We start from the raw sequence: 14,952 nt of genomic DNA, 5'->3' as shown, positions 1-14,952 counted from the left end.
ATGGCCTTTGTCTCCTATTGGATTTCTTATGCATACCTTCTGGTCTACTGATGGCGCAATAGGTTATGAAGGAATGGTTTTAGTCATTACACATGATTCTATTCAGAGGAAAAAAATTGCAATTGCAATGATGAAGCTTTAAATGAAGGATTCTTCGTTCTAGAAGTGTTGCTATGAAATAATAAATTTGAAATAGTGTGAAAAACCTCTGTTTCTTGCAGTTTCACTCTAGCAATCTGGCTTGATGTTCTTAGTTTTTGTACTTCCATATTCATCCAAGTATGAGTTGAGTAAAATATATTGGTAGAAGACTTTAGGAATTTTTTGCCTCTCACTTAGTTTTGATCCTTGTCTATTCTTTTTTGCATAGCACTCATGCAGAATTCTTCCTGGGAATTGATTGTGCTGCTGCTCCTTACAACACTCTGCAGGTTAAGAACCTTGTTGTTGTCTTTGTACATCGTCATAATTCAGAAAATGAAACTGAGTTTTAGCCATATGCTCTTGTAGGCAAAACTCATCCAATTGATCCTCTGTAAGTCAGTCTGAGGATGAGTATTACTTTTTTCAAACATTGTTTCATGGACCCCATGTATATGATCTTAAATGGTGTTAACTGAATCTAAAGCCCACAAAAGTTGAATATTTTCATTTGAAAAGCTATTCTAGGAACTTCTATGTAGATTTGCTTGATTCCTAGGATTATAAGCCTTCAAGATGTGTATGTTTCCCTTAATGTACTCAATTCCTTCAATTCATGAAATTGTTGATTAATATGATGTAATACTATTATATTGCTCTTGTTCTTGAATGTTTAGAAATAAGGTTAGGCTTGTATTGGTTTGAACTTCCGGATACATCTTTTTCTTTATCTTATTGTATTCATGAACTTTCTAAGAAATTAGGGGGCTAAATTGTGTCATTTTGAACTTAAGTTGCTAATGTAGCTTGAGAATGAAACCATGAATGAGCTGCAGGTGGCCAAGATTTGACTATAATATTTGCATATTGTTACTTGCTATATAACAATGATAACTTTTATTATTAGATCATTGACACCATTGTGCTTAGTAGCAACATTATTAACTGTTCATTTGCTTGCTGTTTGCATCCATTACCTGTGTACATATTTTTGGAGTTATTACTACTGCACAGTTAATAGGTCATAAATTCCAATCAGGGAGGTCTTGTACACACACAATGCAATATAGCAAAAGAAAATTATTAGAACCTGTAATCTCACACCACACACTACTTAAATATTAAGATAAAACACAAATGGAAGAGAATATAAATGAGATCAGCACAATAAAAAAAGAAAAACCAACATGTTTATTAATGTTCATTGCACAAGAAATATAAAACAACTCGTTGCATATTTTGCATGACTTAAACTGATAGAGTTTTTTTTTTGTTGTCAAATCATATTAATCTTCATTACACTAATGTCCCCTATTTAACGATTAAGATATTCAGAATATTCCGGAAAGTAAATTACATATATATATATATATATATATATATATATATATATATAGTTAGTTAGTTAGTTAGTTAGTTATTTTTATATTTATTTTCTTAAATTTTAGTTCAATATTTATATAAATATTTTAAAAAGAACTTTTATGTATATTTCCTTGTAATTAATTCTAATTAAAATTAGATCTCTTCAAAAACTCTTTTATGAGTAAGGCGGAGACTATGAACGATTAGGATGACTCATATTAATAAAAAAATGGTATATCAAGTAAAAATCCATTAGGAGGTTATGGGATAAAAGTGGACTAACTATGGATTGTCCTAATTATCTTTATTTAATATCTCATTTCTTAGGGATTTCTATGTTTATAAAAATAAAATATTTAACTTCGTTTTTTTTCATGTTATTAATTTTATTAATGAAAATATTATAGAGTTTATCACTAAACAAGTGTTGACTTTATCTCACTTTTGATTTATAAAAATAAAGCACGTATGGTATTCCTGTTAGTAAAATCGATAACATAAGAAAAAAAAATATTTTATTTTTATAAATAAAAGAATTCTAACATAATTTTTGAAAATGTAGAATCCGAGATGGTAAGGGTAGTTAATTATTAAGGATAATATATAATTAATTCGATAAATAGTAAAGATTTTTTAATAAAATATTTATTATATTATAGATATTTTTATATATTTTTTAATAAAATAATTGTTTTAACAACTGTTAACGGCAACGTTACCTGTGTTCGGATCCAACGTCACCGCGGTCGGATCACGTGAGTCGCTGGCTCGAATGCAAGACTGACCTAAATGGCAACCCCCAGCAGTTCCGTTACCTACGTCGTCGGTGCGTTAACTCTCCCACCGTTTCCACTGCCATTAACATCCGACAGATCGTGTTCTCTTCGGCGGATCCCCAAATGCCGAAACGCTAGCGTTTGAACTCAATTCTCGCTGTTCCATCGAGCTCTCTTGCCCAAATGGAAGGAAGAGGAGGAGGAGGCACGGAGGAACGCAGGCGGAGCAGCAACGATGACGTGATCCGGCTGGAGCGCGAGTCCGTCATTCCCATCCTCAAGCCCAAGCTCGTCATGAAGCTCGCAGATCTCATTGGTGCCCCATTGGCCTCTCATCCTTAACAATCTTTGGCCTTTTTATACTTCCGCTCCTTTTCTTCGGTGTCGTTTGAGTTATTGGAGCTTGTATTGTTTGCAGTAATTGTTTTGATTTGATGATTGATATGATATCTCTGTATCTTGCGACAAAATGCATAACTGCTTGATGAGAGAGTTCCATTACCCTGAAATGATCATAGATGGGATAGGAACAAACACATCAGTGTATGATTTTGATAATCGATGGATGGCAAGCACCAGAATAGGAACAATAAAGATCTATAGGAGTTGTTGCTTTGGTAGCATGTCTGCGATAGGTATTAACGCCTTCCTACTTTTTTTGCCCTTTACCTCGTCTGCAGCTTAAAAACCCTTGTCTTTATTGGTTAATGAATGCATCCGATCTCTTCTAAGGATCATTGGAACAATTAACCTAACTAGTTCTCATCGATTTTTAACATTCGTCGCTTTGCTGAAACTGATGCGGTTCGGTTGACACAGATTTGAAGCGCCCTGTGCCTCATCATGAAATTGACCAGAAACCACATGAGTTTGACCAGTGCTGCAGCTTTTTGAGTTTTCTAATAAATTGGCCGAAAATTTAAACGGAAGCTCCATTCTTAGTACCTTTGGTGTTTCTGTTCTGCTCTGGAATTTTCTTAAGTATGTTTCTGAATGTTATGAATCATTTGTAATCAACAGACCTTTTATAATTTTTCCTCATCTCCTTGTAATATGGAACTTAGAATGTGTAGGTTGTCCTTTCTCAAATAATGGCAACATGATTTAGGTTATGTTTACTGCATTCGGTTGTCCATGATGATAACTGGTTCAACTCTACCATTGTGAAAGGCATGTTTAGATATATAGTGATTTTCAATCAATCTCCATGGGGTTCTAGGAAACTGAAAACTGTATAGTGGTGTTAAATAGTTACTGGGCCACATGAGCATGATCAACCAACTAAACTCTTAAAACTTTTTTACTTCCATTTCCTAAAGTTGTTATACAAGTGTTAGAACATACCCTATATATGGTTTTAACATGCATTACTTAGATTATAAGCTTTTATGCATGCTGGCATATGAGCCATACAAACATATTTAAGTATAATATTTATGTAATTTAATGGAACTAACAGTATGTGCTGAAACATTAGTCTTGAGTCCTCATATTAAGAAGCTAAGTTAACTTGCTTCTTTGAGTGTTAAAACATGTTATTTATCGATCTGGTGTGAAGTACTAGATTCAAGGTGGAGTTATATTTGATGGAAATAATGATGACAAGCAACAAATTCACCTTATTATGCCTGTTAAATTGGAATACTGATGCAACATGATAAGAATACACTAATATGTCCAAATCTTTGAGATCATAGGATATTATAGGCCAAGGATATGAAAAAATAAAAAATAAGTATACAATATCATATATGAAAAAACTTGACATGAATTTATACTGTTAGACTATATAATTAAATATTATTATAAATCATAACAATTAGTTAACCAGCATCCGTAAATAACTCATGGTGAAAGAAATTATTTCTAGTCACATTTACTCTAAGAATACAGAAAGGATAGCAAGAACTACAGTTTGTATGTCAATTTTTTAAATTTCAACAATAACAATACGATTCTTAATATAAAAAAGTGTATCTCAATGCATAAGATTCTCACTGTTGCAGGATCTGGGAGGTGGGACGATCAATGTATGTAACCTTATCCTTGCAAGCAAAGGGTTCGACACCAGAACTTGAACATAGAGAACTAGCTCACAGGAACAATCATGGTGTTGAGGCTTGTCATTCATACACCATATGAATGATTTAAAGTAATAGATTAAAAATATTAACATTCAAGGAAAACACAGATTTTTGTTATCAAAGTTTACCCAAGTATTCTAAGACTATCCAAAATTTTAGTAACTATTTAAGAAAATGGATGTGTTTGAGAAGTATTCTATTTGAGATATATCTGATAGAAATACAACAAATAAACTATCCATGTTTCATAATGATCCATAAACTAAAGAATGTATTATATTTTGTTTAATCAGAAATTATTAAAGATTCTCTTTTTGAGTTCTGCTTTCCCAACACATTTCTCCCTCTAACTTGGCCAACATTTATTTATTACCATGTGTTGGAGGTCCCATGTTTCAATACCTTGAAGAGGAGAAAGTCGCTCTCTCTATAATTGCTCTCAACTTTAAGAGGTATTCTATCTTGGAACTAGAGGGTTTACAGATAGGAGTTTATCTTTTATATCTAGAGTTAATAGCTTACATAAGCCGCCTCATAATATCTCCTATGTTGAAGCTTCTAAGACAACAAATAATAATCCTGTGGTGCGCATAATGGTCAGAGCTAGAATAGACATAGAATAAATCCAAGTTATATTACGTTTAAAGTTGAATAGGAATTGACAAACTTCTTCAAACATGTCTTCTGTGCCAAAATTACCACCAAGTCATCATTATATTTCATCCAAATTGGTTTGTCAAAATAAAGGAGCAAAATCCTAATTAGATAAACTAAGTCACACTAAAGTTCAGAAACTTGCCAAAACTGTGTTTACCTTGAGTTCAGAAACTTGCCAAAATTGTGTAAGTTTTCTATCTGAAATTATTGCCTGATTCTTGTTGATGTACAGCTAAGTTCACTTTTCTTCTACTGTTTTATTCTACATGTGACAAAACAAGTGAAGACATGGTTTATAAGTCTGTACATACCTCAGCATGCGATAGTCTAACGATATTATTTATTTACTTCATGCCTACTGTGGGCTTAACTACCTTTACATGTTTCCTTGGTCTCTTGCAGAGCAAAATTCTGACAGGACTGAGTTTTTGAAGCTCTGTAAGAGGGTTGAGTATACTATTAGAGCATGGTACCTTCTCCAATTTGAAGATCTAATGGTATGAATTTGCAATTTTCTTTATTGTTTCATAGTCATGAACTGGAAAATTGTATGTGTGCATGATGATAACTGAAGTTTCTTATTGTTGGATGAAGTATGTTCGTTTTGATTCAAAATGATTTTTTTTTTCAGCAATTGTATTCTCTATTTGATCCTGTTCATAGTGTTAAAAGATTGGAGCAGCAGAACTTGTCTCCTGAAGAGATTGATGTTCTTGAACAAAATTTCTTGACCTATTTTTTTCAGGTGAGTTAGCATTGAATCTTTCATAGGATCTCTGTGGTTATACCTTGAGTTTTAACTACTGCTGTTGTATATTACAATGTGCACCATTTTCATGAATATGTTTATCACATCTAGGTACATATATATCAGATCAAATCCACCATGCTGTATTATACAATTATGGCATTTTTGAGCATTTGAGTCTTCAACATTTCGATGTGCTAAATCAGCACTAACATATGCTAAAAAGGGTTTGGATAAACATTGAACTACAATGTTTTAGATACTTCATGCTGATTTAGAAGTGTATTAGAGATGCTATAAGGTGTTTGTTTTCTCTCAGCTATTGCTTTCCGTGGTGGTTGTGTGGACTCTTCCAACTTGAGAATAACATAGCATGAGCTTATCGCTCGATATTTTGGAATGAGTTCTGTCACAGCTCACAAAAAAAATTGTGCACAAATCTCTTGGATATGTGAATAGGACATGTGATTTGTTACTGATTTGACATGAAAACTAATATTCTTTCTCCTCGTTCCTCTGTGATTTCAAATAAAAAAATGAGTTTTTTTGGCATACAAGAAATAGAGAATTGATTCCATGAAGTGGATGTCATTCACTATGGTAGACTTTGAACAATTACATAAATAGTACTGAATTCATTTATAATTCAAATGTCATATCAGGCTTTCTGGATAGTGATAACCTTTGGTTCTCCATGATTTCAAGACAATCTGTTTACCTTCCTTTCATTGCAATGCAGGTAATGGAAAAGAGCAACTTTAAAATAGTGACTGATGAAGAGATTGATGTTGCACACCATGGGCAGTACTTATTGAACCTTCCAATCAAAGTTGATGAATCCAAGGTCAGTGCATATGTACTTCAGAAAAAGAAGTGTAATTTTGTTTGCGTATACAGCGTTCTTTGTGATTGCAGTTTTGATCACCAATTTATTTCACAATTTTTTTGAATGTAGCTTGACAAAAGGCTTTTGTCAAAGTATTTTAAAGAGCATCCTCATGACAACCTTCCAGAATTTTCAGATAAGGTAATAAGTAGTAGTTTTTTTTTGGGATCAAAACTATGTACAGTTGCACAATTCAACTGGTTGTTCTCAATTTTGTTTGCTTTTCGCATCAACAACTTGATGCTCTTAGGATTTGTATTACAGTCTTTGTAATAATGGTGTGGCTTTGGTATTTCATGACATTGTATGATTAATTGTTTGGTTCTGTTCATATAGATACATGTTTATGAAAGCAATGAAGAGCTATTTTTGCTCCTCCAATTTTTAACTACTTAGTAGGACCCTTCCTATCGTAAATACCACTCACATACCGAAAAGAGCAAAGGGGATTGGCTAGAAATATTCTCATATGCAACAAATTATATTGGTGAAGGAATTTGGTACAAAAATAAGACAGGGGTCTTGCACTTTCAAGATAATAGGATGAGATTAGCTGTGTGAAGTATAATAGCACTATGGAAAGATATTAGCATTAGTGAGTATGATGATTAGGAGGAGATTTCATGTCATAATTTTTAATACATATGGTTCCGATACCGATTTCAGTAACTAATTATACTAGTATGATTGTGGTATATGGAGCGGTATACCAATACATATTACTCGATATCATTGAATAAAAATAGTGATTGGTATGTATCGACCTAGTTGGTATCTGAAACCTTGTTCATGAGAAATTAGTTGAGTGGATGAAAATTTAAGGAAATTGATACTTTGACAGCACTAGATATAAACTTTAATACAAACAGAAAGGAGAATATAGAAATGGGTTAAGTTCTACAATAAATATGGATTTTGAGAAATATGTCATAAAGGTAAAAGGAGTTGGTGATAGAAATTTATTAGTAAAATTTTTGTTGGGAGAAGACATTGAATATTATATGTTTGTACTCAAATAAGATTAGATAATGAAATGAAAATTTTGGAAAAAAAATAGATTGAATATTTAATAAAAATAGCTTTACCAAGTTGGAGCAGCTTTGTACCATGCCGAACCAGGTTCTTGTGTATTGAGGTCTTCTAGATTGAGGAGCCATATTGAACCAATTCATTTTTGTGTGGACCAAATAGGCTCTGGCTGTGCTCTGGCCTAATGGGAGATGGTCTGTAGTCAGGCTGTATTGTAATAGAATAGGAAGCGGCAAAAGTAGAGTAAGTTGTCATAGTTCCTACTTCTTTCACATAAAGGAAAAAGAAGAAGATATTCCTTTCGTCTCTTTTCTTTCCTGTTATCCACTTTCTGCTCTTTCCCTTTCCTCTATGTGTCTGCAAGCATTTATATGGGTCCATGTGGACATACCATATTTGTCAACCAGCTAATAGTAATGTGGTATAGTAGGATGATGAGATAATCAGAATTTGGATGTATAGAGTAAAATCTACATATCCTGGAATCCTATATTGCAAATGGACTAGAGCGGAAATATTTTGATAATGCAACACAGTATTGAAGTAATATCTGAAATGACCTATAAATCTATAATACACATCGCAGAATGGTTAAACACAGTATTGAAGCAATGTTTTGATAATGTAATAGAGAATATTGAATGGTGATGCTCAATATTAAGGTTCTTGTAAATTGAAAACTTGTATTTTTTGATGTATCGAACTTTTGAGACTGGACAAGAACGGAAGATGCTTTTCAATTTGATATTGACCAGATAACAAAGTTAACAACAGAAGGTAATTTCTTGACTTTACGGGTATCAAGTTATGGTTTAGATCAAATGTGTTTCTTGGTTTTTGTTTAGCCTTAGGCTTTTCCCAGTTAGGTTAGGCGTTTATATGTTGCTAACCTCATGCTGGTGGATTGGGCTTGTGTGTGTAGTATAATAGCTTCTTTGATCAATCGTTTGTACCAAAAAAGTAAACAATAGAGAGAAAAGTGGGGAGGAGTAACAAGACAAGCGAAAGCTGTAAATTTGTAGAAATTCTCAAGCTATCCATAAAAGGAAAAGTAGAGGAAAAATAAAGAATAATGGCTATAGTTTAAGATATCTCACTCTCTAATTCAAACTGCTGAACCAAATGAAATCAAACTATATTAGGCTCTTTGGCTAAATTAGTCGTTCTTAAAAATGAGTTGATGTTTGGAATATAAAGCATTAGAGATAGATTCAAGCAAGGCGTGTCTTGTTTAATGTGGCAAGGAGGCAAAATGAGATGTAGGGACACAAAAGAAAACAATCTTTTTGGATAATTTATGATACTTAAATTTCAATGTCTAGAAAGATTGGAAACATAAGGTGACTTAACAAGAAGTCTTGGGAACAAAAGTGTTCCATATCAATCGGTACTTAAAGTGGAAAACCAAGAGAGTTTGTCCAACTTACGTATTATATCCAATTGTGCTTATGTATCCAACAAGATTAATAATTTTCCTTGTAAGTCGAGAAGAGTATGCTTTAAATATCTCCTTGTAGTCTTTTGTTCTCAACGTATATGGACTCTTATTTTAGACGTATCATGGAATCTTCTTTTATAATTGAGGTGAACTAGTATCTGTTGTAACAGTTGTTTATGCCTTTTTTCATCGCATTCTGACATGGTTACAATTTTACAAGTATGTCATTTTTCGTCGGGGCATTGGAATAGATCAAACAACAGATTACTTTATAATGGAGAAACTGGATATGATCATTTCTCGGCTATGGCTGTGGTTCCTCAAGAAGACGAGGTATTTAATTATTATTGTATTTTCATACTTCTCTTATCTAATTAGTAAAACTAGCTACTGTTGATAATATGTGCAGGCTACAAATGCTATTTTCCAGAAGACAAAGCAGAAAACCAAAGAGTGATCCCAAAAAAACAGATGAACTTAATCCTGAAACAGAAGAAGAAGATCTATATGTTGAACGTATCCGGATTGAAAACATGGAATTGAGGTTGTAAGTTTTGTCTGAATTTCTTTTTTTCTTCACTTCATGTTTTGAAGACTGATTTTCTTACCTTTCCTCTTTTGCTTCCCTCGTTGGTTCATAAAGCATGCGAAAATTGTTTGGCAAGATTATGATACAGGAGCCTACTTTTGATAGGATGATTGTTGTTTATAGGTATGTTAAAATTTTTATTTACAAGTTTGAGACTTGATCTTTCAGTAAATTCTCAAGTACTTAATTGTAAAATTATGATACTGAATGTCTGTGAAAGTGAAAATTTTCAAGAAGTTATCAAACTTAACTTGTTTGCACACTAGATGTTTAACCCCTTACTGATGTATCTATAGTTGATAAATATACAGGCGGGCTGGCACCAAGAACAAGATTGACCGAGGAATATTTGTTAAGCACTTCAAAAATATCCCTATGGCTGATATGGAGTTAGTATTGGTCAGCATGTATTTAACTTCTGAAACAAGGAAAAATGGATATTATTTTGTTCTTTCCAGTAGATTTTCCTTTTGATCTGATACTTGATATATAATGTATGAATTTGTAGCCTGAAAAGAAAAATCCAAGTTTAACTCCTATGGACTGGGTCAAGTTTCTTGTTTCTGTCATAATTGGGCTTGTAAGTCTAAACTAAATCAATTAAATTCATTTGGTGTTTTTCTATCTCATCCTTGAATTTCTTTGCAGGTTACTCTTGTTAGTTCACTTGAATTGCCTAAAGCAGATATATGGGTTGTTATAGCTATCCTTTCTGGTGTTGTTGGCTATTGCGCTAAGGTCTATTTTTCGTAAGCACTTCTTGAAACTTCTCAAATAGTTTTCTTGTGTGAAGTCATTAATACTTATATACTAAGACCTTCAAGTAAATAGAAATTTGTGCAAAGTCGTTTCTACTTATGTTGGTTTGAGTAAGACCTGGTTCAAGTAAATAGAACAGAATATCATCTTGATTGCTTCGTCCTTTGCAATTCTTCAACAAATTTCTCCTTTTGTTTATTAATGAGGTTTTATAATTTTTCTTGTTATTTGCATTGTTAGTAGAGCATGTTTTTGTTGCATCTTTCTGTTATGAAGAAAGCAATCTGGGCCATTAAATCATACCAATTTCCCAAGTCTTATATCCGCCATGGTAGATTTGACCAGCAGGGAGGATTCACCGAACAAGCTACAGTCCCAAGCAGCACTTGACACTAGGTTTCATGACTCAAAACTCCATGAGAGAAATGTTCCATTAGATTGATAGGCCTGAAATCATATGATAAGCTCAGACAAATGATAGTACCCCATAATATATTCACATGCATCCTCCAAAGTTGATGTGGCATTAAATTGAGGTATCACAATATGTCCTACACATTGCTCATGATCATGTCATAGTACGAATCATGTGAGGTCCAACCCAATGATGACTTTAGATTATTATGTGGTTTCATTTCCATCTACAATGATGTCCTTATGTTATTATGTGCTTTCATTTTCATCTGCAGTACCCTTTTCTAGTTGTCTCTGACTGTTGTTTTATGTCAATTTTGATATGAATTGTGATTATCAGGTCTGATGGAAAACATGACCCATTCACTTGATAGTGTCAAATTGTAAAATATAAAAAGTGGGTATATCCAGTGCATGAGGTTCCCATCAATATGGGGACTAAGGAGGGTCAACGATTTTCGTAACTAGAACCTTGATCTTCAGGTCACAAAGGAGCAATCTTACCATTATACCATGGCTTGTCCCCTCAAATTGTAAAATATGAAAGCCAAAATTATTAATTCTTTGGTGTATATGGTTATCTCAATTTTTTTATTTTATCCATCCTCGTTTCTTTTTTTTTATTTCAGCTTATCTACTGATGATATTGATCAGTAATGGACAGAAAGAAGTTTGAAAGATTATATGACCAAGCTAGCATAGTAAATGAAATAAAAAAAGGATGACGTTATCGTGGCTTTTTAATTAAACTTATAATATGTCGAGCTCTAATTATTTTCTTGTTCATAATATCATAATTTGTGACCTTGATTATTTTTGTGCTTCCGCAACTGGAATCACATGCTTTGTTTAACTTTATCTAAACCTATTGCATGTAACACTTAATCATTTCTCTCAAATTCTCAAAGTTGTAGTCATCTTCGCAGATATATCACTCCTTTGATGTCAAATTAATGTAGTTTTCATGTATGCTTTCGGTGTGTTAATACCTTCCCTTGGATTTAAGGATGACGATTCAAAAAGTTGATTTTAAGTTCATTAATTATTGAGTTCATGTATTTTTTAGTGCTGTTATGCTAACGTTTAAATGTTACATTGCAGATTTCAACAAAACATGGAAACTTACCGGAATCTTATCACACAGTCAATGTATGACAAACAATTGGATAGTGGGAGAGGCACACTTTTGCACTTATGTGATGATGTAATCCAACAGGAAGTAAGTTATCATAAAGAGTTATCTATCATCCATGCAGGAATCATCAAAATTTTCTGTTGAATTTGCTCTATTTCACTTATCACAGAATTTCTTCATATTTTCAGGTCAAGGAGGTCATAATTTCTTATTTTATTTTGATGGAACAGGGAAAGGCAACAATTCAGGTCCTGTTTGTTTAAAGATTTTGTATTCTGTATCTTTTTTTTTCTGTTGAGTGCCAAAGTTGGACCAATTTGAGCTTTCATCAGTTTCCCTTCTAAATGTGTATTTAGGATCTTGATTTTCGGTGTGAAGAACTCATTCAGGAAGAGTTTGGAATGAAATGCAATTTCGAGGTACTAGACGCAGTACAGAAGTTAGAGAGACTTGGAATCGTTGCAAGAGTATGTACACAAAATACTTGCACTGACATTTCTTTTCGCTTCCAATAGCAATCGTGACATGCAATGATAGTAAAATTGTTTTAGTTTTCATCAAAGGATCTCATTATGATTATAAATTTTTCGTGTGTGAAGAACTGCAGAAGAATCTTTCCTTTGTGGGTGAAGAACTGCAGAAGAATCTTTCCATGATTGGAGAAATTTGGTAGAAAATGTGTTGCAGCTCAATGAAGAATAAAAAACCACAGAAATAGACAGCATCATTGGATTTGGATGCTTGTGTTTCTGGGGAACACTGACCTAATACTTGTATTGTAACAATTTTGCCCTGTTTTCAAGGCCCTTCTTTCTTCAAAGGAGGATGATATCCATCAAAAGAGAGTGGAGGAAAGAAAGGAGAAAATGGTCTAGAGGAGATAAGAAGAAGAAATAAATTGAAGAAGAGAGGAGAGAATGAGAGAAGAGGAATAGAAAACAAGGAACTCCTTTCGGTATCGATCGCTATTTACCAGTCTAGGCATGAACTTGTACGTGGACCTGACCCATTTCGGTCAATCTGGTCCGTATTAAAAAAAACCCTCTGGCATGAGCCCTTGTCAGCCACTGCCTATGGCATGACTAACTCTCCACAAGCATGCTCCTCTTCCTCGTCTTTCTAAGCCTCCTCTTCTTTTCTCTTCCTTCTTACTCTTTTTCTTCCGCCTCCTCTCCTTCCTTCTTCCTCCTCTTCATTCACTGCCTTCACTTCTTCCTTCCTCTTTTATTTCTTTGTCCTCTTTGACTCTTTGGTACATACCGTGTACCATGTGTTAGTATAGTGTTGGTACACTAGTACCCATTCAGTATGTACCATCCAGCCAGGGACCGGTACAGTACTTGATTGCGATCCTTGATAAACTTATAAGCACATACTATTTTTTAGTTATAGTCTCTTACCCCTCACCTCCTATTACTATTCAGAATAGGATTACTTAACAAGGCTTAAGTCGATTTGGTAGTGACTTCCTTCAGGACTTGACTCATGTTTTGACATGCATTTAATCCAGTGTGACCATATTCTGGTTTGAGGTGGATCTTAGGTCCCGCTAGTGGGCCCACTCAAGTGGTATGGAGCCTAATAATTATCAAAGTCGGCCTCTATTGGTTGTTAACCTTGGGTTCTATAGTATCATTTGAATGATCTTTTGATTGAAAAAAGTATCTTCAAATCATTTGAATTTTGCATCATAACATGTATATGTGCATGACATAATTTCTAAAAGAAAAAAGTGTTTGTAACCTAGACAAACAAAACTTAGCAAGTTGCAGCGACAACCATGTGACATTGGTGGCTCATGGACAATGTGGGCTGTTCCTAATGTAATAGATAAATAGTTATACATAATCATGTAATAAAATTTTTTGGATGTTATCTAGGCATTCTCAAGCTCTTCACTCTGCCATCTCTGTTGTCTTCAATATTTTGCTAAAGTGTAAGTACATGACATGATTCACTGGTCTATCAAGATCAGAATGATTTATTTGATAAGCGAGAATCAAATGCTAGTCTATGCGGCAAATAATTTTGCTGTACTACTTATTCCACCTCTCTCCATTAATAAAGTTACTATGTATCAATGAGAAGAGTACCTTGGATGCAAGATCTAGCTGCATCATATGGGATGTTGGATTCTTGCTATTTCAGAAACGATATGAAATTGTTGATTGGTTTGTTAAATTCACTTGCTTTATGTTCTACTTCTCCATCAGGATTCTATTGGAAGAATATACTGCCTTCCTTTGAAGCGGGCCAATGAGATCATAGGTCCTACCACCGAGGAATTGGTGGTAAAAGCTACACAAAGCTCTGCTTAATGTTTCCTGGGTAATCTTCTTTCCTCATCTTAGATCAGCTAACTATATGAGTTCTTTTCGAATAATCGCACGTAATCCATGTGGAGTGGACTAATTGTGTTTCCTTGCTTCAGATAAGCCGAAAAGATGATGATATATAGATTGATCTGATGGACGAACCTTGTTGCCAACTTGCCACAGACATTGCCATCTGATTTATTTGGATGATGATGCAGCAACTAAAGGCTATTCTGACTCTTTTCATCTTTATTGATGTTGATTGAGAGTTGCCTGAGAGTATTGCCAGTTTGATTAATGATTTGATGTGCCACTAAGAGTTAAATCTTATTATTTCATTTCACAATGTGTAGAACTATTACATATCTATCAGAATTGGACCAAACATCGACTTGATTGAATCATTGGGTAAATTGATGCATCCAAATTCTATGCATGAATTAGTTGCATCGTCGTTCCGATGGCACAAAATTTGAGGATGAACTGCATTTAGTACAAAATATAAGTGATTATTTCTTGAATGATTAATCCTTTCCTATCAATTAATCTTTGTTAGTTGTTTGTGGTTTGATTGCTACTTAAAACTTTATTTATAAGAATAATAGGAGTAATAGTT

The 14,952-nt window shown here is 33.6% G+C and overlaps 1 protein-coding gene across 1 annotated transcript; it reads left to right on the top strand.

The window, feature by feature from the left end:
• The first annotated feature begins 2,316 nt into the window (after positions 1-2,316).
• Positions 2,317-14,737, top strand: LOC135678170 (uncharacterized). The gene is made up of 16 exons (XM_065190658.1): positions 2,317-2,598; positions 5,426-5,520; positions 5,655-5,768; positions 6,511-6,615; positions 6,727-6,798; positions 9,345-9,457; positions 9,534-9,668; positions 9,768-9,836; positions 10,025-10,112; positions 10,222-10,293; positions 10,362-10,462; positions 11,988-12,105; positions 12,210-12,269; positions 12,378-12,488; positions 14,235-14,349; positions 14,453-14,737. Exons 1-15 carry the CDS (start codon positions 2,466-2,468, stop codon positions 14,337-14,339), a joined length of 1,491 nt encoding a protein of 496 aa, XP_065046730.1. The 5' UTR covers positions 2,317-2,465; the 3' UTR covers positions 14,340-14,349; positions 14,453-14,737.
• Positions 14,738-14,952: the final 215 nt, after the last annotated feature.

This window comes from Musa acuminata, chromosome BXJ1-7, assembly GCF_036884655.1.
Source record: "Musa acuminata AAA Group cultivar baxijiao chromosome BXJ1-7, Cavendish_Baxijiao_AAA, whole genome shotgun sequence".
Lineage (NCBI taxonomy): Eukaryota > Viridiplantae > Streptophyta > Magnoliopsida > Zingiberales > Musaceae > Musa > Musa acuminata.
Note: the sequence above shows the minus strand (reverse complement) of the source record. Positions and strands in the feature narration are given on the sequence as shown.